The sequence below is a fragment of the Engystomops pustulosus genome, chromosome 6 (genome assembly GCF_040894005.1).
Source record: "Engystomops pustulosus chromosome 6, aEngPut4.maternal, whole genome shotgun sequence".
NCBI lineage: Eukaryota > Metazoa > Chordata > Amphibia > Anura > Leptodactylidae > Engystomops > Engystomops pustulosus.
In genome coordinates, this window is record NC_092416.1 from 72,807,719 (window position 1) to 72,833,205 (window position 25,487).

The 25,487-nt window shown below is 39.8% G+C and overlaps 2 protein-coding genes across 3 annotated transcripts in view; both read right to left on the reverse strand.

Annotated features, from left to right (window-relative positions):
• Positions 1-5,572: 5,572 nt before the first annotated feature.
• On the reverse strand, positions 5,573-13,556 carry LOC140135276 (uncharacterized protein CXorf65-like). Of its 2 annotated transcripts, XM_072156545.1 has the most exons (6): positions 13,292-13,545; positions 12,998-13,084; positions 9,781-9,897; positions 9,313-9,387; positions 6,793-6,894; positions 5,573-5,707 (listed from the first exon to the last, which is right to left on the reverse strand). In XM_072156545.1, the coding sequence occupies exons 1-6, from the start codon at positions 13,407-13,409 to the stop codon at positions 5,658-5,660; spliced, it is 549 nt and encodes a 182-aa protein (XP_072012646.1). In that variant the 5' UTR covers positions 13,410-13,545; the 3' UTR covers positions 5,573-5,657. The 2 variants fall into 2 exon arrangements, with proteins under 2 accessions (XP_072012646.1, XP_072012647.1); XM_072156546.1 differs by lacking the exon at positions 9,313-9,387 and having other exon boundaries at positions 13,292-13,556.
• Positions 13,557-19,160: 5,604 nt separating this feature from the next.
• The window catches only part of LOC140065935 (uncharacterized), a 122,308-nt gene continuing 115,981 nt past the window's right edge, over positions 19,161-25,487 (reverse strand). The window contains exons 64-69 of the mRNA XM_072113495.1: positions 24,585-24,920; positions 24,008-24,123; positions 23,380-23,471; positions 21,840-21,957; positions 21,257-21,376; positions 19,161-20,095 (exon numbers count right to left, since the gene is read on the reverse strand). Of these exons, the coding sequence (XP_071969596.1) occupies positions 19,940-20,095; positions 21,257-21,376; positions 21,840-21,957; positions 23,380-23,471; positions 24,008-24,123; positions 24,585-24,920 (938 nt within the window). The 3' untranslated portion in view covers positions 19,161-19,939. The remainder of the gene's footprint in view (positions 20,096-21,256; positions 21,377-21,839; positions 21,958-23,379; positions 23,472-24,007; positions 24,124-24,584; positions 24,921-25,487) is intronic.

Sequence of the window (25,487 nt, forward strand, 5' to 3'; positions counted from 1 at the left end):
CATAAAACCAATATTCCAACATAAAGAAAATACCAACATACTGATAATAAGACACTATACACAAACCAGTTTTACCAATAATTTCACAAATATATAGTCCATTCTGACCAACACTGTGCTCCATAAATCACATATACCCCTCACATCAAAACTGAGCACACTGTGCCCCCATATATCATATATACTCCTCACCCCTCAACTGACCACTCTGCACATATATATATATATATACACCTCACACAACTGCCCACACTGTGCACCCATAATCCATTATGCAGGTTCCTCTCATAGTAATTTATTAGGTAGGTCTTCTCCTTTCAGTAGGTAGGCCCTCTCCTTAGTAATCTATAAGGCACAGCATAAGGGGTTAATACACACACACACTGATGTAACAGGGGGTTAATACACACTAATAGTGATGTCACAGCCCAGGGGGTTAATATACATGCAGACAGTGATATCACAGCAATGGGGTTTAATACACACAGTGAAGTCACAGCACAGGGGTTTAGTACACACACAGTGATGTCACAGCACAAGGGGGTTAATACACAGTAATGTCACTGTATAGGGAGTTAATGCACAGTGCAGTTGTACTGTCACAGTACACAGGGCTGGCTCCAGGTCGGCTTGAACTACACTACCCCCTCCCCCTCCAGCTACACTACCCCCCTCCAGCTACACTGCCCCCCCCCTCCAGCTACCCTGCCCCACCTCTCAGTTACCCTGCCCCACCACCCAGCTACCCTGCCCCACTCCCCAGCTACCCTGTCCCCCACCCCTCCGGTAAAGAATAAAAATTCACGTTTCCTCATTCCCCCGAAGCAGCGCAGGAACAGCCGCCATCTTTCTTCAACATGCGCCTGTTGTACGCTCTGGCTCTGAAGCCTGCATACGTGATCCGATGACATCATCATGTGTGCCGGCTTCAGAGCCGTCGCATACCGTGGGATCTTGTTTTTTTTTCAGGAGTCATAAAATCTCCGGCACTAATATTAGGGATGATATAAGAATTATCCATGGTTGCCCAGGCTTTCTGCTGATGGTTGGGCTGCGGTTAGAGATGTAATTGTCCGTACTAACGTTATCAACAAGAAAATGCTGAAAACCATAACAATAACTGATGATCAATATCATCACCCATGCCACATAGACAAGTCATACTGGTTCACTATGGACACTATGGGGCAAGCTGTCTGAAAGTCAGATTATTTCTAGTTGCCCATGGCAACCAATCACAGCTTTCATTTTACCAGTGCTCATTAATATTTTAAAGGGGAGCTGTGGTTGGGGAGCATGGGGAACTAGAAATATTTTGACTTTCAGACAGCTTGATAAATCTGCCCCTATGAATATAACAGTACAAAACCTGAGCGCTGCCTCACACTAGAAGGTTAGTCAGTAAATACAATAATGATCAGACACGTACAGAAGTGCCATCTAGTACCTCACAGGTGACAGGTCTTCTCCTTCAGGGACAGAATCTCCATAACTTGTGGCTTTTCCACTAAATGTCTTCAGCTCCTGGTAGCACATGCCCCAATATATTATACTACAGCCCCTGATACATATTGTACCCTTAATTACATATGGTGCCCCCCCAATACATTGCACAATATATGGTTCCCCCATTATTTTATATATGGCCCCCTTTAATTAATGCATTTACCCAATTAATGCTTTTATACAGGGCCCCTACAAAAAATGTATTATATATCATTTATACACACACTGCTTAATCAATTATTTCATATAAAGTCTGAATCCATTTTTTAAGCATAGTGTGCTTTTTACTCATATAATCTTATTCAAATTATTAAGCGAAACCTGTCACCAGAAGGCAGAATTTCACTGATGACAGGTCCCAATAGGCACTGCAGAGTACATTACATAACTGTTAGAATGTCACCTGTGCTCCCCTCCGTTAGTGTAATATCCCCAGAATAAGATTACCCGGCTCCATGCCAACAAGTGCGCAGATCGCTGCTCGGTGGCTCGATGTGCCTCATTGAAAAGCACAGAGAAGGTGCGCAAGCGCAGTTTGCTGCGAGGCACACATACATACACATGACAAAACACATATACACAGGGAAGATACATACATATACACATTGCACTTTCCTGAAATAGCTTGATATCCAGCAGGAGATCCAGGACAGGCAGGGAATCCATCAGGGGAGTCCTCTTCGCTGCAGGAGGCCGGGACTGGTGAGCGGGGCTTTTTCACAGGAAGTCCCTGTGTTGTCTGCGAGAGTTTTGAATGTGGTGCCACCACTCCTCTTCCTCGCTCCTCAGGGCTGCTCCCACAGTAGTGACACAGGAAGCACTAGCAAGTACTTCCTGTGTCACAGGCGCTGCACAGGACATCCTGCGCAGTGCTGTTAGCTATAGTACCTGCATGATGCAGGTACTATTGTTAATAGTAGTCATCGGAGTAGCCTTCTCCGCCGACCCCCTCCCTCTCTGGGACAATCACCCACACTGTAAACGACCATTGGTTTGGGCCCCATAAAAGCAAAGTGGTGGTGTGCCCAGGATGGAGGCAGCTGTAACATGGCTGGAGTTACAATTGTAAAATATACAGTTCCAACTTGCATACAAATTCAACTTAAGTACAAAGCTAAAAAGTCTATATTGTACTTAACCTGGGGACTGCCTGTATTGAGAATGACACCACTTATTGATTGATGTATTTCACAGGTCCTTCCCATGCTGGTGAATTGTTTAAATAGGTGGCAGGTTACAGATTCCTGTATTATACAGTGGGTACGAAAAGTATTCAGACCTCATTACATTTTCTCACTCACATTAATGTACACTCTGTACTTCATTACCTAATTTATTAAAGGAAACCTACCACCGTGGATCTACCTATTAAGGTAGATCGGGTGGTAGGCGCCTCTATGAGACGTGAGGATAGCCCTTTTAAGGGCTAATCCTCATGCCCCCTTTATCTTTTTAAAACTTTTATTGGGATAATATGCAAATTTTCAAAAGAGGTTACTGGGGCGTGGAGTAGCTGGAGCTGAGGCTACACGGCGCTGCAACTCCATGCACCTGTAGTCTCTTGCGTTCCGCCTACCCGGACTTCTTCAGCAAGCAGCTCCTGATAGCTGCGCACACTCGTCTGCAAACCTGGGTTCTGCGCAGGTTTGAAGCCAGAGCTACTGCGCATGCGCAGAACCCTGGCTCTACAAGGAGCGTTGCGCTGAAGAGGCCAGGATAGGCAGAACTCAACAGGCTACTGGGGTATGGAGTAGCCGCGACGTGTAGCCTCAGCTCCGGCTACTTCACCCCCCAGTAGCCTCTTTTGAAAATTTGCATACTAGCCCAACAAAATTTTTTAAAAGATAAAGGGGAGGTGAGGATTAGCCCATCATGTGATCTCTAACTAGAGATTGTTCATGGACAGTTAGAAATCACATGACCCTCCATCTGCGGCCATTTTATGGCCAGGAATGTGTGGCTGATGAGGTAAAATACAGGATGCTTTACTTGTCATACCAAGAAAGCAGAGCAGAACTTTTACCAATGTATATTGGTAAATTGACTAATATCCTGACCCCCACACATTACAAAAAACATGAGGAATAGTTGCCAACCCCTTAACTCCTTCTGATCCTCCTTGAGATGGTTCTACTCCTTCATTGGAGTCCAGCTGTGTTAAATAAATTGATTGGACTTGATTAGGATAGGCACACACCTGTCTATATAAAACCTCACAGTGCATGTCAGAACACATGAGAATCATGAGATCTAAGGAACTTTTCAAGCTCAGAGAAAGAATTGTGGCAAGGCTCACATCTGGCCAAGGTTACAAAATTATTTCGACTTGTCCATCCAGGCAAATTAAGCAATCGTGGAAGAAGAGCCTTGGTGAGAGAAGGTAAAGAATAACCGCAAGATCACTGTGCAGTAGTTGCTCAGTAGTCAACTATCACTGCAGCCCTCCACCAGTCGGGGCTTTATGGCAGAGTTTGCCGACAGAAGCCTCTCCTCAGTGCAAGACAAATGAAAGCCATGGTTTGCAAAACAACCCATGAAGGACTTCCAGAATATGAGAAATAAGATTTTCTGGTCTGATGAGACAAAGATTGAACTTTTTGGTGTTAATACTAAGCAGGATGTGTGGAGAAAACCCGGCACTGCTCATTAACTGTCAAATACAATCCCAACAGTGACACATGGCGATTGCAGCATCATGCTGTGGAGGTGTTTTTTAGCTGCAGGGACAGGACGACTGGTTGCAATTGAAAATTGATAAATGCGGCCAAGGACAGAGATATTCTGGATGAAAACCTCTTCCAGAGTGCTATGGACCTCAGACTGGGCTGAAGGTTCACCTTCCAGTAAGACATTGACCCTAAGCACACAGCTAAAATAACAAAGCAGTGGCTTCAGAACAACTGTGTTAAAGGGGGGCTCTGTTGGACATTTTTTTTTTAAAGGGGGGGCTCTGCTGGACATTTTATTTATGAGGGGGTGTTGCATTTCCCACCCTAGGCTTATACCGGAGTCAATAATTGTTCCCATTTTTTTGTGCCAAAATTAGGTGCTCGGCTTCTACTGGGATCTCCTTATATTCCAATATACACGGCAGCAAAAATATCTACATGTCTGTTTTTTTCTGTCAAGATCGGGTATAGAGTGTACATTAATGAGCAAAAATAAAATAACTTTTTTATCTTACCAACTGGCTGCAATGAAACAAAGAGTAAAAAATTTAAAGTGGTCTGAATACTTTCTTTACCCACTGTATATAATTCCCCATGTCAGTCCAATTCTGGAGACTCCACATTTGTACAAGTTTTAAAAAACAAGTTTATTGAGTTTTGTACAATGAATACTCATAATAATTTAATATTTAAGGTGTGAGTGGATTTTTTTTGAAGGGCAACTTATAGCATTTTGGGGTTATAATCTTAATAATAATAATAATAATCTTTATTTATATAGCGCCATCAAATTCCATAGCTCTTAAAAATCATAGGGGGCATATACAAATATAATATTACATTACAAACAGTCATATGGAACAATAGAAGTGAGGGCCCTCTTTGTTTTTGGATAATTTTTTGTTTTGTTTTCTTGTGCACTTGCTAAAAACAAATATATTACTGATTCTTTTTCTTGCTGTAATTTTGTAACTTATTTTGAAATTCATTTAACTTTTTTTCAGAGTTTAATTAGTCAATCGTGGACGTAAACATGTGATCATTGGATTGCTTATTTATGCAAAGTACTGCTCTAGTAGTGCAGTCTATTATAAACTGTCAGTATTACTGTCTGACAGCATATGAAACCCTTCCTCTTCCAAATGATGAGTACTTCACTTACTGTTCCTCTGTCAGCACCCCACAGCACAATTGCAGGGTGCCATTTGACTGGAGGATAGTCAGGTAAGTAAGTAGAGTACCTACCTTTGCAATGCAACCCATTGAAATGCTGCAGTCACTATGGCACACCATTTTCTTTCTGTTACCTACATCATGAGATATTCTTTTTACTTCCAACATAGATGCCTCCTGAGTGCTTTGAGAAAGTGAAAGTTCTTCACAGTAATAACAAAATCTTGTCCAGAAATCTAAAGAATGTATTTGTAGAGAGAATATGTTCCAGTCCATTAAAGAGGCTGTGATCGGATGTCAGCTCAGTTCTCATGGTTTAACTGATCGTTTTCGGACAGACGTGCCTTGTTTTCCTGGTACTGTTTAGAGAAAAATTGGAAGAAATATAATTTCTGGTGGCATCTATGATATGATGAGTAAGTATAAGCAAATAAACAGAATACAGCAACACTTTGCAGAGAAAGCTAAGATATATGTAAATATAGAAAATCTGAAATAGATATTTCTCTATGTAAAATGTGAGGTTCTAATGAACATGTGATTAAACTTCCACTGCAAGGTGACCTTTGCAGTCCTTTTCCATTTTTTAGTTGGAAATAATTTCATAATGAAGAACAATTAAAACAAACAAAAAAAGCATGTGCAGTTTGCCTGTGTAGTGTGCTAGGGTCCCAGATTCATGAAGTGTGGCGCCCATTCTTTATGCCCCGACCAAAAGTTATTTTTGGGGCACCGTTAACATGAGGCGTGCGACACACTTCTGTCAGACTTTCCATGTTAATTATAGCGCACTGTCCGACTGAGCACCGGAACACCCCCTTCAGTGACAAAATTTGTGTTGTGTGAAGACTAGTGCAGCCGTGCCACAAAAGGGTTGTATGCGATACATATGTGGTCAGACACTTCTTAAATACAAGCATTTTGCATATGAAAGAATGTGAAAAGTCTGACAGGCGCAAGGTCCTTAGTAAATGTGACCCACTGACGTCACTGGGACCAGCTAATAATCTTACCTGAATGATGACTTTCCAACACTTCCCTGGTAATAGATGTTTGCTGAGAAAATCACTGTTACTTCTGACCTCAGCTTACGTATATCCCAAAAGACACACCTAAATCTTTTCTAACCAATCTTATATTCTACCCACTTAAAACTTATGCATTGCATATGCAATTAGGGTAATTATTTATACATAAATGGTAAAAGTTGCAAATTGTTTGGTTGTCACTTTTACAAAAGAATGAAGAAAAAGATTAATGTCAATGTCAAAATAGCTTGAAATACAAGATGCAACATTGTTACTGCTTTGCGCCCTTATAATCTAGTGTGTGATAAGGAATTCACAACCGCTCTTTTCTGTTGTATGTTATCACTTCTATTTCTTATGTAATTCAATGGATCCCTTTTCTGTAAGGGTTCTTTTTCTGTTTTCTCATGTTTTACCTTCAGGAGGAGTGGAAATGACAACAGTAGATTTTCTGTTAGACTTTTTCGATTTCAATTTACGACCAGAGTCCTTGGATTCTCCCCAGTTTCCCAATTTTGCTACAAAAAAATTGTAAGATTACACAAAGATATTCAGACTGTAGCACTGTACCATTCATAGACCGCCATATTTTACCAATAGTTTTTTTCTTTAGAGAAATATTTACATTGTAGTCATTTTTATACTATTTAAAAGCAAAGCAATAAGTTAACATATTGGGGGTCATTTACTAAGGGCCCAATTCGCGTTTTCCCCACGTGTTACCCAAATTTTTCCGATTTGCGACGATTTTTCCTTAATTGCCCCGGGTTTTTTGGCGCACGCGATCGGATTGTGGCGCATCGGAGTCGGCATGCATGCAACGGAAATTGGGGGCCGAATGAAAATCCGACGGATTCGGAGAAACCGCCGCATTTTTAAAAAAAAAAGTGTTGCTGGACAGGCGCGTACCTTCACCCAGCAACGGATCATGAACTCCGGCGGACCTCGGCGGACTTCAGCGCAGCAGTGACACCTGGTGGACGTTGGAGTAACTGCCTTAGTTTATCGCCTGAAGACCCAAACCCACCGCAGAGAATGCGCCGCTGGATCGCGAATGGACCGGGTAAGTAAATCTGCCCCATTGCCATGCAATTTTCAGTCTAAGTAGGTTGTATTGGAAGCAGTGAATGAGAACATTGCAAACAGATTTATTAAAAGACCAAAGCCACATTAATACATATGATGGTCATAGAACTGTCTCAAGGAGCCTTCCTAATGATAAAGCACCCTGCTTTGTGTGATACAAAATAAATTAATGCTGTAATCTTAAAATTGCTGTGATTTTTTTTAATAAAAATTGAATAGGAAAATTCTTTTAGCCCAAACATTACAACAACTTAAGAGACTTATTTTATGAGAAAGTAGACACTTAGAATACGAGATTCCAAATGTTACTTACTAGGATCAGGAAGCAAGAGTTTTCCTTACAGAGACTTTACAATTAAAGCCGACTTGTAGGCGTGTGGAGACTTTTAGCCATTGATGCTCCACTAGGGGATTCTGGGAAATATGCAAATACAATTTTTCAGGATGGGACAAAGAAAAACAATGCCTCTTGTTGCTACCTTGTGAGGCAGCTCCCTTTAACATTAAGCATGACTGACATGTGGGATTTAAACCAAAGCAGTAATTCTATCCAGAAGGAACAGATTCCCAAACTGTATACAGAGCTGTTTTGAGAATGTTTTGTCTCAGCCAAACTCTACGCTGTACTGAAGAGACAAAGCCATGTGGAAACAGTGCTGTCTACAGTTGGGAATCTGTTTCTTCTTGAATAGATATGCTGGTTTGGCTTTAATCCCACATCATGTCATTAGGCTTCCTAAAAGTCATGCTTTATGCTAAGGGAGCTGCTTTTCAAGGTAGCAAAAAGAAGCAATGTATTCTTTGTCCCATCCTGGAAAACACATTTGCATATTTTCTTGATAACGTCTATAACAGTGTACAAAACGATACATTCGTACATAGGCGGCAGAATCCAACATGTAAAATAAATTGACCAGCTATTCCTATCCATAATAAACAGACACAAAGTCCTTGATTTAACCACAAAATCCCATAACAAAACAAAGAAAACACTCAGTTTTTTTATTCTAGATATGAAACCAGGAGAGATGATATGTAAATCACATGCAGGTCAGACTAAACAGACTGTTTGCCTCGGGGAGGATAGTTGGCATTGTACAAATATAATAGCAGTACAATGAATACTATAACGTTACAATCCTCTCCTTTCCTGTAGAGGGCGATATTATTCATTCACAGTAACCACCGCAGCTTCCTGTCTGTCTACAGATTAAAAGTGCCTTAGTTGGCTCCGGGACAAGAAACTTTCCTACTTCCCACCAGATACACACATACTTCTCATTTATAGGCATAACCTACCCATCGCTTCTGGTATCTTTCCGTGATGAAGTATTACATACAATTACAGTCATTGAATCAACACTTTAATCTGACATTTCTCAGCTCGCTTTCCTGCGAATTTCTAGCGAGGGGACTTGCTTGGGTCCATTCTCCACTAAGCTGCAATCAACTGGTTGAATAATTTTATTGGTTTCCTATTAAACTTACATACACCACAAGCAAACAATTAGTTTAATAAAAATTGTAATATTCATTACGCTTCTATTATTCCACAATTTCAAGATTTCTGCCCCTTATTTATTTTAAGACAGTAGCCTACTATATATTGGATACAATGGAAGCATTATATGGATTGAAAAAAAATATATATGTGTTTTGTGGATGTATATTTAATAAATATTCTCTTCTTTAGGAATTTCTTGGAGGTTATTGACAACTGAAGAAGAGCCTAGTGTTACAGTGTTTAGAATGTTTTGTGCGGAATTCATTTTTTTGGAGGCCCATTAAATTTAAGTGGATTAATAGAGAAATTGTTTGTGAAATATAGAGTTACCAGGGCATAGCCTTACCTAAAAATTTGCTATTTACAATGGTATCATCATTCAGTAATGGGGTAAATATGACATCTGACGAGTCTGAGGACCCTGGAAAAAGAGAAATGATGTGGAGTGAAATGAAAAAGTTATCAGCTCACTGTAAATTATCACTTACTGATGATGAATATGAGAACCCGATCCACTTAACGAACACCAAGTTCTATACTCCAAGGCGTGAAACATAAGCTCTTGGGCCTATTTTTAATCAATTATTAGCGTGGTACTGTACAATGCCCCATTTTAATTGTACATTTACTCTGATTTGTAAAGTGCCACTAAATATCTTAATGTAATGTAAAATGTAAAGTGTAGATGATTATTGATTTAATTCCTCTGGAGAAGGCAGGGGACATCACTGGAGCAAAATACACACATTACACAGTTATAAATGGTCCTTATTAGTATTCTGTACTTAAACCTTACATTGATGTCAATACTTACTGGTCACAGCAAGCAGGACACAGGTCTCCCTTTCAAGGAGGATCTCATTGGCATAGCGTTGCTGGTTCTCTACAAGGTTCTTCACTTGTCCAGTGTCATCTGCAAGTTCTATTTCTCCTGTAGTACACAAGTTGACTATTCATCAGGACAGTTCTAACATTATAAATAATGATAATTGTAATAAATATATATAATTTATAATATATGTATAAGCATACATTAAGAAATGTTTGGGGGACTGAGTTTAGACAAGCACTTGATAATGGATCCATGGAGAAGCTCCAACGTTGTGTTTTTGTACATTTGACTCATGGGTGAATAAAGAAATTTTCACTTTTGTAAAAAGTGCTGCTTCCATTGACATCGTTTGGGAACCACCGTCTTTGTTGCGATAGTCGTTCCTCATAAAGTCATCAGGGAGCGGCAATTGGTTGCCATGACAGACTTGGGTGTTTGTAAGACACAAGGCTATATGGCAGGAGTGTCATTTTCACCAGGAGACTCATTTTCACCAGGGGCCACATCAGCCTTATGGTGGCCGAATGTCAATACAGCAATACCATCACAATGAGCCCTTTGAGAGCAACCAGAATGCTGAACATATCATCAAAAAAACAAGCACAACAATTCAGCTACAGGCGGTCCCCTACTTAAGAACACCTGACTTACATACGACCCCTAGTTACAAATGGACCTCTGGATGTTGGCAATTTACTGTACTTTAACCTTAGGGTACAATACACAGCTGTAACAGTTATCACATGTGTCTGTAATGAAGATTTATTGTTAATCCTTATTCTTATGACAATCCAACACTTTTAAAATCCAATTGTCACAGAGACCAAAAAAAAATTTGGCTGGGGGTTACAATGATAAAGTATACAGACTTTACATACTTACATACATACTTACATACAAATTCAACTTAAGAACAAACCAACAGACCTTATCTTGTATGTAACCCGGGGACTGCCTGTATATTAAAATTAAGGTTTTAGACTTGCCTATTTTGTGGGGTAGCTATCTCTCACAAGGCTATCTTTGAATGAACATCTTGGTTGCCCCTAGAATCATGCACAATGGGTACAGGACTGTGTAACTTTTGATCCTACTGACAATTACATTTATATATAATAGTTTCAGTGAACCAAATAGGAAACATTATTCATATTAATCATTATTTATACATTTTTATTTTGGGTATTGCCTCTTGTAGTCTGAGACTCTTATAGTCCCCTTATGTTTATCACTCTATTTTTTTTCATTATTAGTCATAATTTGCTAATACAGTGACAATGTGCCAGCAGATGGTGTTGAAGGCCAGGGGGCCTTGTCTTTGACACCCGTGCTATATGGCATCTGCAGACTCGTTACAATGTGCCACTGGCACATGCTATTCTATATTACAGTAGTATTACAAAACACTAAATTATAAGCACAGGATAAGTCCCTTATCTTAGGAATGCTTTTTACTCGAACCCACTCTATCAATAATTTGAATCCAAATGAAAAAAAATATTAGTGTTTATTGGTCAAAATCCATAAACCCCAAAGTAGTTTAAAAATAGTGTATCGGTAATTTATTAACATATCACATTAAAAGCCACACTGCCACACTCCAATTACAAAAATCATAATTGAGATGTTCCCAAAGGTCCATGTTACACCACATCAGAAACATTTCATAATTTATCAATTGATGCACTATAGCTGCCTAGTGTCATAAGTCATGAGTCATATTATATTATATATCCACAAAGTGCTAGTGCCTCAAAGCCAAATGTTAATGCTACATGCCGAGGGGTATTATACACATGAAGTCATAAATATAAGAGTATATTCCGTGTGCTTACCCATGAGATGAAATGTCAATGTCTGGGGGTGAGATACGGCCACGTGCATTCCGTTTGTCTTGCTTCCTCAGGGTATAGCAACTACTTAAATATTACATAGCTGTTTGCCAAATTGGTCCACAAATTGGAGACCGTTTTTTGCCAATTTTGGCCAGGTGGAAATGACCATGGTGTGCTCACTGTGCCATCACAATGCACAATAGAGCTGAAAGGACTATTTCATGGCCCCCATATATGGCTGTGTGCATGATACCTAGTATACAGTAACAAAGATCTCAAGGACTGGTATCTAACATAGTCTATTGCTTAATTACTGTACAAAAATAAATAACAACAACTGTATACAGGAGTGTAGAGAAGAATTACAAAGGAGTTTCCAACCTTTTGAATGCTGCCTAGTTTTGGGGTATGGAATAGCATCCCAAAAATAATAAAAGATTAGGGAGAATAAAATTTTCAGGGGTGTGGGTGCGCCTCCAGGTGGAATAATACATGTGTTTGGGGAACTGATTGGGGCTCATTTATTAAGTGTCACGTTGCACACTTTTGTTGGACTGTGCACCTTTTTCGGGGCCAGAACGGCTTGTACAGGTATTTAAGAAGTATTTGCTGCGACAGCTTCCATGTGAAACAAATTAGGGGGCGTGCCTGACTGATTCGGACCAAGCGCCGTATTTAACTTTTAAATTGTGTTGCACGTCCTATGTTTAGGATGCACCACAAAAAAGTTGGTGAACTCTGTTGGGCCTGAGCGGGGAAGCAACACATTCATGATTTCAGGTGCACGATCTTAGTGAATAGCCGCAAGCAGCATTATAGACGGACAATGCACTTTTAGTGTACTCCAGCGACGGACAATGCACTTTTAGTGTACTCCAGTGCCCCATTAGTTTTAAAATCCATAATTTATTTGTTTAGTAGGCAATGGGTTGTGACATCAGTGTGAAGTCTTTATCAAGCCAAGATAAAACTTTCCGGATTGGTAGTGTGCAGGATCCAAAGCATTATTTGGGGACTCCACACTGGCAGAACACTCTTTATAAGTTCATATACTAGTCTTTGTATCCTGCACAGCCAGTCACAATCCTTGGCCTGATGAAGATATCACTTTGTGTTGTCGTCTGGACCAATTAACTATGGTTTTTACAAATAATCAGCGAGTCCCCCAAACAAGTGTATTTTTCCAAATTAAGGCACACACACACCTTAAAAATGTTATTTCTCTGCTTTGTATGGTTAAAACTCCTGGTACATTGACTTTAAGTTGTTGTCATGTCTAAATTAGTGAATACATGAAGGGTACATACATATAATTTCTATATTTATATCAGCTTAGCCATATGTACCCCAAGTTTCCATCATACCTTCATATTCATAATGACAAGAGTGTTTGATACTTTCCAGCAGGAGTTGAACTTTACAGTTGATATTAAAAAGCATCTCTTCAGAGTCTGCAGAGAAATTAAAATGCAACATATGAGCCAATTCTGGTTGGTTTATATTATCATGTTATAAGTGTGATTATATATGTATATATAAAAATATATTTTTGTCTTATCAGTAATATTGTACCACATCCTGACACATTATAACACTAACAAGAGCAATAAGCTGATTTATCCTCCTTAACCTGAGAGATCTTTATCGTTTCTACTTACCTCCATAAAGAACAGTAACAAACATCTCTGCTGTATACCTGAAAGAGGTAATAGTAATAGCAGCCCCAGAGCTTGTGACTATAGAAATAAGGAGAGGCAGCAAGAGGAGTGAAAGCATCAGCAGTCACCAGGGAGGGAGCGGATGGCCACAATAGGCTGCCATTGACTCCAATGCTGTTTACTAAGCCTGTCCTGATTGCTCAGCAAACAATCCGCATTATTAATGGAGTGGCCTGCACACAGCTTGGCTTTACCTAGTTTTGTCTCCAAGCTGTTGCTAGACATTGCTGCCAAGAATGTATTAGATTTGTGCACACGTCTTGCATTGGTTTCACTTTGCACAGTAGATCTCCCATCACAGCGTCTACAATGTAGCAGACAAGATTTTCCTCCTTCCTTTCCTAAAATAAATGGTATGTAATCTGTACAATAAGATGAAAGGTAACAGCAATAACACTAATATAAAATGTAATCTCTAAGGCACATCAATATGGAGACAAATAACTTGACATATTTGTTCTCTATAAGCAAAATGTATACAGGCAGTCCCCGGGTTACATACGAGAGGTTTGTTCTAAAGTTGAATTTGTATGTAAGTCGAAACTGTATATGTTATCATTGTAATCCCAGCCAGAACTTTTTTGGTCTCTGGGACAATTGGATTTTAAAAATGTTGGGTTGTCATAAGAACCAGGATTAACATTTAAAGGGGTATTCCGGGAATATGAACGCCTGACATAAAAACCCATGATGATATAAATAAATGAATACAACAATACTCAATGTCATTAGGAACAAAACGGAGTTTAAATAATTAGATTTTATGATTTACAAAATGTATGGCCTCTCTAAAGTAGGTGGAGTTATTACTAAGATGGCCGCCACTGGAAACTACAAGTTCCATGATCCTTTAGTTCTCAGTAACTCCTCCTCCCTCTTATGCTCTGCTCCCAGTGATGATATAACAGACTTTCTTGCTCCGTTACCATAGTAATGATGTGTAACTGTCATCACCACAGACCGGCCATACTGGATGCACTTCAACCAACCGACTACAGCCAAACTTAGTGGTGATCACATGACCTGCCCAGGCAGGTGCAGGACATGTGATGTGGACATGTGACCAGCAGCCATCTTCTGTCCTGCAACGGACCGCGCAGAGGAAATTAACGGACTGATTAAAGGGCCAGTAGCATTTTAATTCTTCATTACAGTGTATTTCATCAGCATTTTTCTGCTAATGGGATCAAAATTTTAAATAACAACTAATTACACATTAGCTTATATTTTGAGTGCCCATTTGTATATGAATTATGCTGATTCCTGGAATACCCCTTTAAGCTTCATTACAGACACATGTGATAACTGTTACAGCTGTTTATTGTAGCCTAGGACTAAAGCACAATAAATTACCAATATCCAGAGGTCCGTTTGTAACTAGGGGTCGTATGTAAGTCGAGTGTTCTTAAGTAGGGGACCGCTTGTAATTGTAACACATATCAGGAGAGTAGTACATCCGGTAACCATTGTCCCCCTTCCAGCCATAAACACACCAACAGCAAGTGAGTTTGGCTTCTGGTCTTTTTTTTTATCAGAGGCCTTTTTTGGCCTATAACCTGCAGATATTTCCCTGATCTACTTTACTTGAGTTATCTATATTCATAAAGTTCACCAAATGAAACAACACAATCAGAAAATGAGCAGGGAGGTACTTTTAACATTGGAGACATCACCATTAAACCTGAAACCTGTATCCCTTTAGGTTATACATACTGTACATTTTGTAAGAAATCGGTTAGGGATCGCCTTTGCTGGAGTCAAAGGTCACGCTTCTTTTCAATACCAGGCAAACAGCAGCAGGTATGTGTAAGTAGAATTTTGCAAGAAAAGAAAGAAAAAAAAATAATCACAAAACGAAAATCCTTGCCTGTCTGGCACTGACTAGGAGGTAGTAAACACAACATACCTAACCCCACCTATAAGGCACTTTAGGTAGCACACAAAATACCCGTTATAAACTCTAATAAACAAATGACACGAGGCTACCTGTTGGGCAGAAAAGGTCACAGCTATTTATTAAGATTAGTTTAACAATTTCTCCAAACAATTGAACGCCACTGTTGGATCTTTTTTCTCTTTGGTGCAAAACCGCAGCTGCCTGAAGCGGTTTGCTCGGCCGGACTCCCAACCAGCACTGGGTCTTCTGGGCAAATCTCCAAGCCTCCATTAAATCACCATCAATCTCCACCCATTCTCCTTTTTTTACCGCCAGCTGTTACTTCACTTTTTCTAGAAAACAGAAATATCAAAAAACACAAAACAAACAATAGGGAGGGAGGGTGTTACTGCTTACCGATGGTGCGGGGCAAGAGAAAGTGCCTCACCCTATGCTCAGCTTTATAAAACACAGGTTTGAGCAGCAGGAGGGGGGACAAAGAAGGAGCACAACATGCCCCTTAAAGTGCAAACGCCACATCATGGCTTGTGCTTAACCCTTGACACCCCCAGTCAGAGGGCACCTTTCCTATACCGTCGGGGGCACCCTTCAGACTATATAGAGTACAGCCCTGACTAACAACTTTAGAGCTTCTCCCTGCCAGCTAACAACCTTACTTGCATGTGGCTCTCACACAGACAGGCCCTGTGTCTCCATGTCGAGTGAGCCAATTGCCCACATGACTTTACTTAAAGGGGTTTTTCCCATGAACAAAAGTTAGGCCCTATCCTATCACTGAGACCCCCACAGATCATGAAAACGAGGGTTCTGGTGGGGCCCCACTAACCTCCGTTGGGCCACTCGTCGTTCCGGCAGACGGAAATTGCCAAGCACCATGTTTTCGGCCTAACCTATAAAAATCTCCTTCAAAGTCATGTAAAAATGAGCAGAGACGATGAGTCAAGTTTAGAGGCTGGTGGGGGTCATCACTTGGGACATATAGCAGCCATTTTATTCCTGCCATATTAAAGTTAAGAATCTCACCTTTAATATGACACTTAATGCATGATTGTAGGTACTATACATCTGAAGATTTGAAATTACGCCTTTTGTCCAGTCTTTAAAAGTGATTAATCTCAGACAAAATATGACTCTCCTCTTCTGATTTCCACATTAGTTTGGAGAAGGACATTTAGTCAAGAAAGGACATTTTACGCTCTACCTGAGGGCGCTAGTAGTCTAATGGTGTACAATCTGGTGACACATTCCCTTTAATAAAAGTTCAGTAGTCTTGAAATTGTGTCCTTTAGAAGAGATGAATCATTTTATAACAAGAAATCATCTTCTGAAGAGTGTTATAATGTACCACACAAACATTCAAATTGCAAAGGTTTATTTACACATGTGTGATAATACAGGAACAAAAACAGCTATAAAGACAACTGTTCTCCAGCTCGATAGAACAAGTTCTGGGTGTTTTCCTCTCATGTGGACTCGGCTGGTTTTTCTAATCAGGTTCCTGAGTTCACTGAATGCCTTATCTGATGAACTTGTAGACTTGGAAAACTCAAGAAGAGGAAAGAAGCAGAATGTGTACGAAAGGAGACCAGTGTCCTGGTGGGTTCGTGAAGCACTCTGCTTATTTCAGAGGTCATACTGAAACATTATTTGCCTAAATATGTATATTATATATTTTTAACGTTATTCTGAAACAATGTAAAACATAAAAGGGAGGTGCTCAAGGGGTAGGGGGCTATTTCTCATTGAAAGACACATATTAGACTTAGATCAGAATTGTTTGATGGCTATTGCCTTTCATTACTAGACCGTATGAGGCTACTGAGACACAACTAAGATGGCAGCAATTAATTAGATTGTGGGGCAGACTATCATTGGTTGTATCTTACCCCAGTTAAGTGTGACTTATTAACTCTTTAGATGTCTTTTGCACATCAGAATTATCACAGTGGCTTAGACTGCTTGATGATGGCAAATGAGGTGTTATTGTCTGCAGAGGCTATGCAACTTCTTGGTTAAAATGTCTCACACAGTCTGAACCAGAAGGGGATCTAGAATAGATTTGCTCCTAAACTCAAAACTTTCTGAAATAAATCTATCTAGCACTTCTGCATTCACTTGATAAATCTGGAGTTAATTAACTGGAGTGAAAAGTGGAGTGGGCTGGCAAAAAGATTGCAAATTTGGTGCAAAATGGCAGATGTGACAATTGTGAGACATTTTTAAGACAAAAACTGACATAACTACAATGATCCGCCCCAATCTAAAGCATATAATTCAGCCATCCAATAACCCTGCTTTGTACTGATGAAGGGCGAGAACACCAATTTATTACAAATGAGCATCTTCTGTTTAATTTAATTTAATTTTCATACTCTTTCTCCTATTGAGCATTGCCTCAAAAATATAGTTTGTCTCAATAAACCAAAATCAAGTGCAAAAACAGCAAGTGCAGATCTTTGTCAGGGATAAAAATAAGATATAACAGAATGATCTCATGTATTTCAAACCCCTTTAAAGGACATATATCACCAGATTGCTGGCGATAGAGTGTCCTAATTAGATTGGAATGGGAGACTGTTTTTAACATGTTATCTTGCATCTTTAATATAGAAATACTAACTTTGTAAAAGTGCCAGAGGTGCTCAGGCAGACGGCGCCTGAGCACCTCTCAGCTTCCCAGCTTTTAATCTATGCACGCCCCCGCTGCAAGCCTCCTCCTGCTCCCGACCCTGGAATAATGATCTGGTGACGTCATAGACAAGGTGTGTGCTCTCTTGTAGTTCCCTGGCGGGAGCAGGAGGAGGCTTGCAGCAGGGGGAATGAATATATTCATATGTCCAGGGAAGGGAAGAGGCGCTTGTGCGCTGCCTGAGCACAGTTTATATTTTGGTAATAACCCCTTGGTGACGCAGCCTGAAAAAAAGGCTCTAGTGACCAGGCATTTTTAACGAATATTTGTAAGCAGCAGTTTAAGAGACACATTTTTTTTTTTTTGCATGCTACCTTAAAATCTTTTGCAGTGTTTTTTTGGGACACATATAGCTAGTTAAAACGTAATAAAAGTTAAAACTTTTTTTTTCATTTATATTCTTATTTGGGGTTAAAAGTGGAAAACCGTTTTTTTATATTTTATAGTAAAATTTTTTTTGAATTTTCAAATGAACTCAAAATGAACATTATTAATGAATTCCCTATTTAGTTTCAATCATTTTGATATATAATATGTATAGTTACGGCGAAACGGGGCGACTAAGGCAGTGTTTTTTGTAGTGCAGCAAGGGAATATTTTTATTACATGGGGAAATGTCATTGTACTTTTATGAATATTTTTTGTGTATGTGTGTTTAACTTTATTTTTTCCCCATGAGGTCATAAAAGACCCCTGGGGGACACTTTCACTTCTATAAAAACGTTTCTAATTTTACTTTACAACTTTTTCCCCAGTAACTGTATCTATGAGGGCATCAGTTACATAGGAAAACCACCACCTTTACCGGTGGTGCTTATCAGAGCTGGTCCGGGTCTATTTAGACCCAGCCACTCTGAGAAAACCTCTTTAGATACGGCGAGCTTGGGAGCAGTAGAAACTGCAGTGATCTCTAAAGATGGTATAAAGGCGGTCTGAGAAAAGTTAAAGGAGTTTTCCCACAAACAAAAGTTAGGTCCTATCCACAGGATAGAGCCTAACTTGCTGATCAGTGGGGTCTCAGTGATGAGACCTCCACAAATCACAAAATAGAGGGGTCTGATGGTGCCCCACGTACCGCCATCGGATCCCTCGTTGATCCGTCAAACTAATGGATCTGACGGCCATGCATGACCGTTCTGCTCTATTAATCTCTATGGAGCTGATGCAGATGGCAATTTCCGTCAGCTCCATAGAGATTAATGGAGGAGAACGGTCATGCACGGCCGCCTGCTCCATTAGTCTGACAGAGTGACGAGGGGTGGTCCGACGGAGGTACATGGGCCCCATCAGTGGAGAACGGTCTTACATGGCCCGCCTGCTCCATTAGTCTGACGGAGTGACTAGGGGTACGACGGAGGTACGTGGGACCCCATCGGACCCCTCGTTTCCATGATCTGTGGGGGTCTCTATTCCCTGCGTAGGGCCTAACATTTGTTCGTGGGAAGACCCCTTAAAGATGCATGATAACATGTTAAAAACTGTCCCCCCCATCCCATAGATGGATTGAGCAACCTAATTAGGACACTATCACCAGTGATCTGGTGATATATGTCCTTTAAAGGAAATCTACCATCAGGCATGATAAACTAGGGACAGTTACTTATAGATCCAGGCACTGTGACTGTGGTAATCTTCTTATATATGTTATATATAGCATCTACTTTTAAAATAACTTTTAAAGTTATTCTAATGCTCCAGAGGATCTACCCTAGCCTTTCTGTGATCTGGGTTTACATACTGTTACACTGTCTCGTTCTCCCTTCAGCTTCCTCAGCACTTATGCAGTGATCAGGAAGTGCTCACTGCACAAATGCTGAGGAAGCAGGGGTTGAGTGAGACAAATCAGCCCCTTGGGCTCAAGAGCACTGTGCCAGGATCTATGAGTAAGTGCCTCTAGTTTATCATTGATTATGATATTAGATTTACATTAAGGATATAACATCTCTGGGATGTATCCATGTGTCATATGCATCTATTTTTTTATCCAATATGAGTACACTTGTCAAGGGTATATGAATGGCTCGGAAGCGGAGACTATAGTGTCAGGTTGATGCAGGTAAAGCAGATCAGATTCTGCAGCGCTGATCTTCTCGGATGTGTAACGTCTCTGTATTTCAAGCAGTACAGCTCGGTCCCTCTTCTCCGCCAACTTTTTGAACTACAAGACACATCACCTTAAATTAATTTCTTTTCATAAAACAAAGAACTACAAAACTAATTTCTCTATTGTATTTCAGTATCTATTTATCCTGCACATAATGCTTAACTTAAGAAGTTTCATTGGTGTTCTGCACATGACAAGCACAGAACATACTCTCTACTGCTCTTTACGGGAGATATTGTATATTTTTAAACCAGTTTATGACTTAAGGTTTGTAGTAAGTTTTATTAGTTTCCACTTTGCATTGAAAAACTTGTTTAGATGGTATTTCTATGGACCATAAAAAGGAGTGACATTTTTGTGTTTACCAGTGCTCTGGTGATAAGGACCTTATTTACTAGAGTTTACTTAGTTTACTGCACACAAGACACAGCAGAGGTTTAAAGCTCTGTAAATCTTGATGTTGCTGTAACAGATGCTTTGTTATGTTGGCCGATTTCCATTACACAATGAGTATAGGGTCATAGTATTGTTAGAGGAATGAATCAGGATGGGCTGTCCTGCTTAGGCTCTTATGATCCTTACACATCTTAACAGGACTGATCAGCCTCTACATATACGGTAAGTAATGTTGGTTTCCACTAACTGGATAAATTACAAAATATTGTTTCTACTCTAAGACATCAGTTAAGATGCAAATGGTGATCTAAAGCATAACGTATATTGGTGCCTGAAAGTTTTTCACTGTGCAACAATTTTAAGCTCTATTTATGTAGAGCAAGAAACCATTTAGGCCCCTTTTCCACACACGCATGCTACACCCAGGCCAGGAACTGGGTGTCGTTTTTCCGACGATGGCACTGTACGGTGACACGTGTGTACTCACCATACTGTGCACAATGCATTTCAATGGTGGCTGTATTCTAGTTGCTTTTCGTGTGGCTACATATCCATCTATCCATTTAATAATACATGACATAAACCTAACATGGATACTCCCTCCCCTATTATATTCATTATATAATACCAAATATTTACAATAACTCATCTGCTGGTCTGGCCCCATTCACCCTCATGTGGCTATATTATCCTCCAGAGCTGCATTCACTGTTCTGCATATATGAAATCTCCCAGCAATGTATAAGGTTGGGCTGACATGTGAATGCTTTTTCCTTCAGGCCAATAATAAAAATGATTTTCATAAGTTTTGTCACTTACCATAGATGGCTCTTTAACGTTCCCTGTTCTGACACTTAGCTCTTCATATTCCCTCTTGTTTTTTACTGCTTGTTTTACCAGATGCAGGAATTCTTCATTGAGGGCATCTATTACCTCTTCCTGACATGCAGCGGGAAACGTAGGGATATTAATGACATATTTATTTTAAGAGACAATCCTTTTGTGAAAAAAATCAAGTAAGATTGTATAGTGATGTGAGAGTAGGAGTCGACCAGCTCCAAAATCACACCAACATTGTAAACCAGATTGTAACTTTCTAAGCTTTCAAGCCATATTGGATAGAAAAGAATACAGGTCCACTGAAAAACTCAGCCTCGCCCCTTTTTTAATTAATTTACATAAAGATGTAACTGAATTTTCTCTAAGATAACAGATTACTGGGAAATGAACACAAAATGTATGTCGGATTTGAGAACTGGTAGGTTCCCTACCAAACTTGTCCCCATGCTTAGAAACCTACTAAGCTTCTATGCCTGAAATAAAGGGCAGTAAAATGAATACTTCATCCAAGATGTAATTCCTAGATAAAGGTTTCCTATATGTAATCCATGGGATCATGTACCTGTAGAGTAGAATGCTCTGAACTCTCCTCTTTAGGATCTTCTCTGAGACATATAAAATTCTTTACAAACAAATTCTCCATGATTTTCCGGTTTTTAAACTTGCTATAAAATTCACACCTGATGAAAGATGGGGAAAAAATTAATACATTTATTAAAACAGCTTTAAAGGGAACCTGTCACCTGGGACCTCATTTTTCACTAAACACAGATTCTAAAAGCCCATGACACCTGCAGTGCAAACATGCCTCTCTGCCTTTTCTAAGCATTTGCATTACTATATAATTGTGTGTTATAACTTGCTCTTGCATCCTGACAAAATCCTGGAGTAGTCACAGGGGCGGGGCTTTGGTTTGGATGCATTTCAAAAAAACAACATGTGACTTGTCTGAGCTGCAGGCTGCCTTCATCTTTGTGCTCCTGTACAGCTTGTCCCTTCCCCACTGATGTCAGGCTGACCAGGCTGTGACCTCTGAGAAGAAGCAGGAAGGAGGAGCTAGACAGGAGCACAAAGTTGGGGGCCAAGCTCTGAGGAGTAACACAGACAAGGCACATGTTGTTTTTTGAAATGTATCTAAACCAAAGTCCAGCCCCTGTGACTACCCTGTGACTAGGATTTTGTCATGGAGCAAGAGTAAGTTATAACACACAATTATATTGTAATGCAAATGCATGGAAAAGGCAGAAAGGCAGATTTGCACTGCAGGTGTAATAAGCTTCTGCAACCTGTCTTTAGTGAAAAATGAGGTCCCTGGTGACAGGTTCCCTTTAAAATTTTTCTTGTCTTGTATCTATTAAGATTCTCAGGCCTTTTAGTAAATAAGGGCTACATCTGCATCAGGTCGGAAAGGTTTAGACCAGATTTGACCTGGGAAAGGTTTTCTGGTGGCGATTATAATAAATGTGGTGGGCGGGGACATTCACACACCTGCCCGCCCAATACTCGCCCTACTCCCCACCCCTATGACCCTGATTGTTCATGGACAGTTAGAGATCACATGACCCTCCATCCGCAACCATTTTATGGACAGGAATGACTGGCGGATGAAGGTAAAAGACAGGATACTTCACTTTACATATCAAGAAATTTTAATAGATGTATGCAGTAAATTACCTAATATTCTGCCCCCACAGTTACATACACATTACAAAAATCATGAGGTTAAGTGGTGAACCCCTTTAAATCCATAGTGATGCAAATTGATGGCGACTTGTGGAATTTAGATTTTTGGTTTGCATTCTTATAATTTTGGGGGCTCCTCCTTCTGAGCTGTTTAGAATATGTATGGGTTGTCTGGATTACTATGTCTATGTTTTAATATGTATGATTCTACTTGACATAATTCTAGCACTATCCAAGGTATAATTTTCTTTTATAGATTTTGTTTATATTTTTAAAGCTATTTGATGAAAACTGAAATTTGAAATGTGTGAATTTTTCTACTACTATTGTATTCATGCATTTTTTCATTCAGTATACCTTGTTTATTTTTATTGTGGGATTTCTGTTTTTACTGCCTAATTTTGATTGGTTGTACCTACCTTCTCTGTGTAATATTATTATCTGGCAATTTGTGTATCATCAGAAGGTCTCTGAATGCAGTTTTTTCGTCAAATGGTGCTTCCTCCATGTTCTGAAATGAGAAGGTTAAAGTGAGATTCCTTGCCTTTTCCATTCAACAAATTTTCATTTGGGTAAGTGTCTGATCTGTGTACTGTTTGCCTATTATAGCCAATACTTAGTAAACTTGTGGCATTCTATTCTATATGGTATATCCAACTAATGCCTGTATTCTTTATATCTGTTTGCCTAAGAGATTTTGTACTGCATTTGACCTATTGACTTTGACTGAAGTTTATCCTATCTCCTACGATATAGCGTCCGTGTTACCTGTCTGTTCCCGATCCCGTTACCTTATAGTAAGAATTTTGTAAGGGGCTGTTTTAACTGCATACTTCAGTGAGTATCTGTAACATATAATGAATTGCTATACAAATATGTATGTGACGACACCTTGGAACATAAAAGGAATACACTTACAAGAAGACAAGACACCAACTACATAAATACTAAGCAAATATGCACATTCCCCATCAATCAATATGCTCAAACAGCACCAATGTCATCATGTACAGACACATAGCTTTCTCTATCCTGCTGTGCACTTACTGTGGCTGCCCCTGTTTTCTTTACACCCCAAGACTGGAAGAAAGCACAACATATTGCACTAAAGGCTCCATTTAGGCACTGTAGATATTCACTATTAACAGGGGATTGATGCAGCCCTAATAGCAAAAGCAAAGTTTTAGTCAGTGTATGTATTTTATATTTAAAAATGCAAAACAAAAGCCAATTTAAGGAAATTATGTTTCAAAGGCATTTGCATTTCATAAACATGGTTTTATTCCCTACAATGAATAGATGTTTGGGGGGTATTTATCAGGACTTATAAGTGGTGGAGAAGCCCTGAAATCATCGCAAATGCTAGCATGGGACACCCCCGATGGGGGTTTGGGCCGGCGCAGAGATAGGAACGCACCATGAAGGCACTTGCTGCAGCCAGCAATTTCCTAAACTTGAGAAGTCACTGACTGCGTTTATTTCTACGCCAGGTAGGACCTGGGGGAAAAAACGCTACACAGCTACCCGCTGGCCGGAGCCTCTTGATGTGTTTGGCTGCAGCAGAGGGTCAGTGGGGCTATCAAACATTGGTAAATACTCCGCATTATCTCTATGTGCTCATTACCTGTAATGATCTGTGCCACAGCATGTACAATAATCACTGCTAATTGCCCGACATGATCCAAGGATGTGGACTGGACATACAAAATTTTATTTTCTGTTTCATAATAGGAGTCACCGAGATGCAGATCCTCATTCAGCTGCTCAAAACACTGGACTTTTGGAATTTCTTGAGCTATAAGAAGTAGTAGAGGAAACTGGGAGCAGCTTTGACATACAAGATGGAGGAGAGCGGAGCCAAAGCGAAAAGCAATCATCTGTCGGGGGGAGAGCTGGCTCATGTCCATAGGAATAAGCTTGCCGAATGCTACTGGCACAATCGTTCTCTTAACCTCTCTCTCTGAAAAATATGAGTAAAATATAGAGCAGATGAAAATGAGACTGCAGAATTACATTTCGTTATTATTTACAAATGTTTTTAAGTTAGTGCTAGTGAATTACCAAGCCAAGCATAGCAGGGCCAAAAGAGTTTTCTCACTAAGTGTGGCCAAATGGTGCAACTAAACCAATTTGGGGTTGGGCTACTCCCAGCTGTCTAGACAGCCTCCATTTATTTCCCTGTTTAATCTATTTATGGGTATCAGGTCTTGCGTTTTGTGTTTAATTATACAGCACCGTAGGGATGGGAATAGCTAAAAATACAAGCTGACAAGCTAAAAGTGAAATACACCTTTACAAGGCGACTAAGAGGCTAGAAAGCTTTTTAGTCAAACACTGTCACACATGAAAAGGGCCTCAAAGGAGTTTTCTAGGCTAAAAGTGTGGATCACCATTCCTAAGCCTATCTTATTCACAACAGTGAAAACACTGATTTTTGTCTCTGGTTCTATTATTTGGAGAACAACTGATCTGTGAGGGTGCCAATACTGTATTTCCTTTAAGTATGAAATTGAGGACATTTTCTATG

Bases quoted from the DNA above. Each gene is read 5' to 3' on its own strand.
- LOC140135276 (XM_072156545.1), bottom strand. From the start codon at position 13,409: ATGCTTTCACTCCTCTTGCTGCCTCTCCTTATTTCTATAGTCACAAGC. The intron at 9,388-9,780 runs GTAAGTATTGAC...CTCTTTTTCCAG, and splicing joins TGTCCTGCTTGCTGTGACCA to GGTCCTCAGACTCGTCAGAT. The intron at 5,708-6,792 runs GTAAAACATGAG...TTCTCTAAACAG, and splicing joins CATTTCCACTCCTCCTGAAG to TACCAGGAAAACAAGGCACG.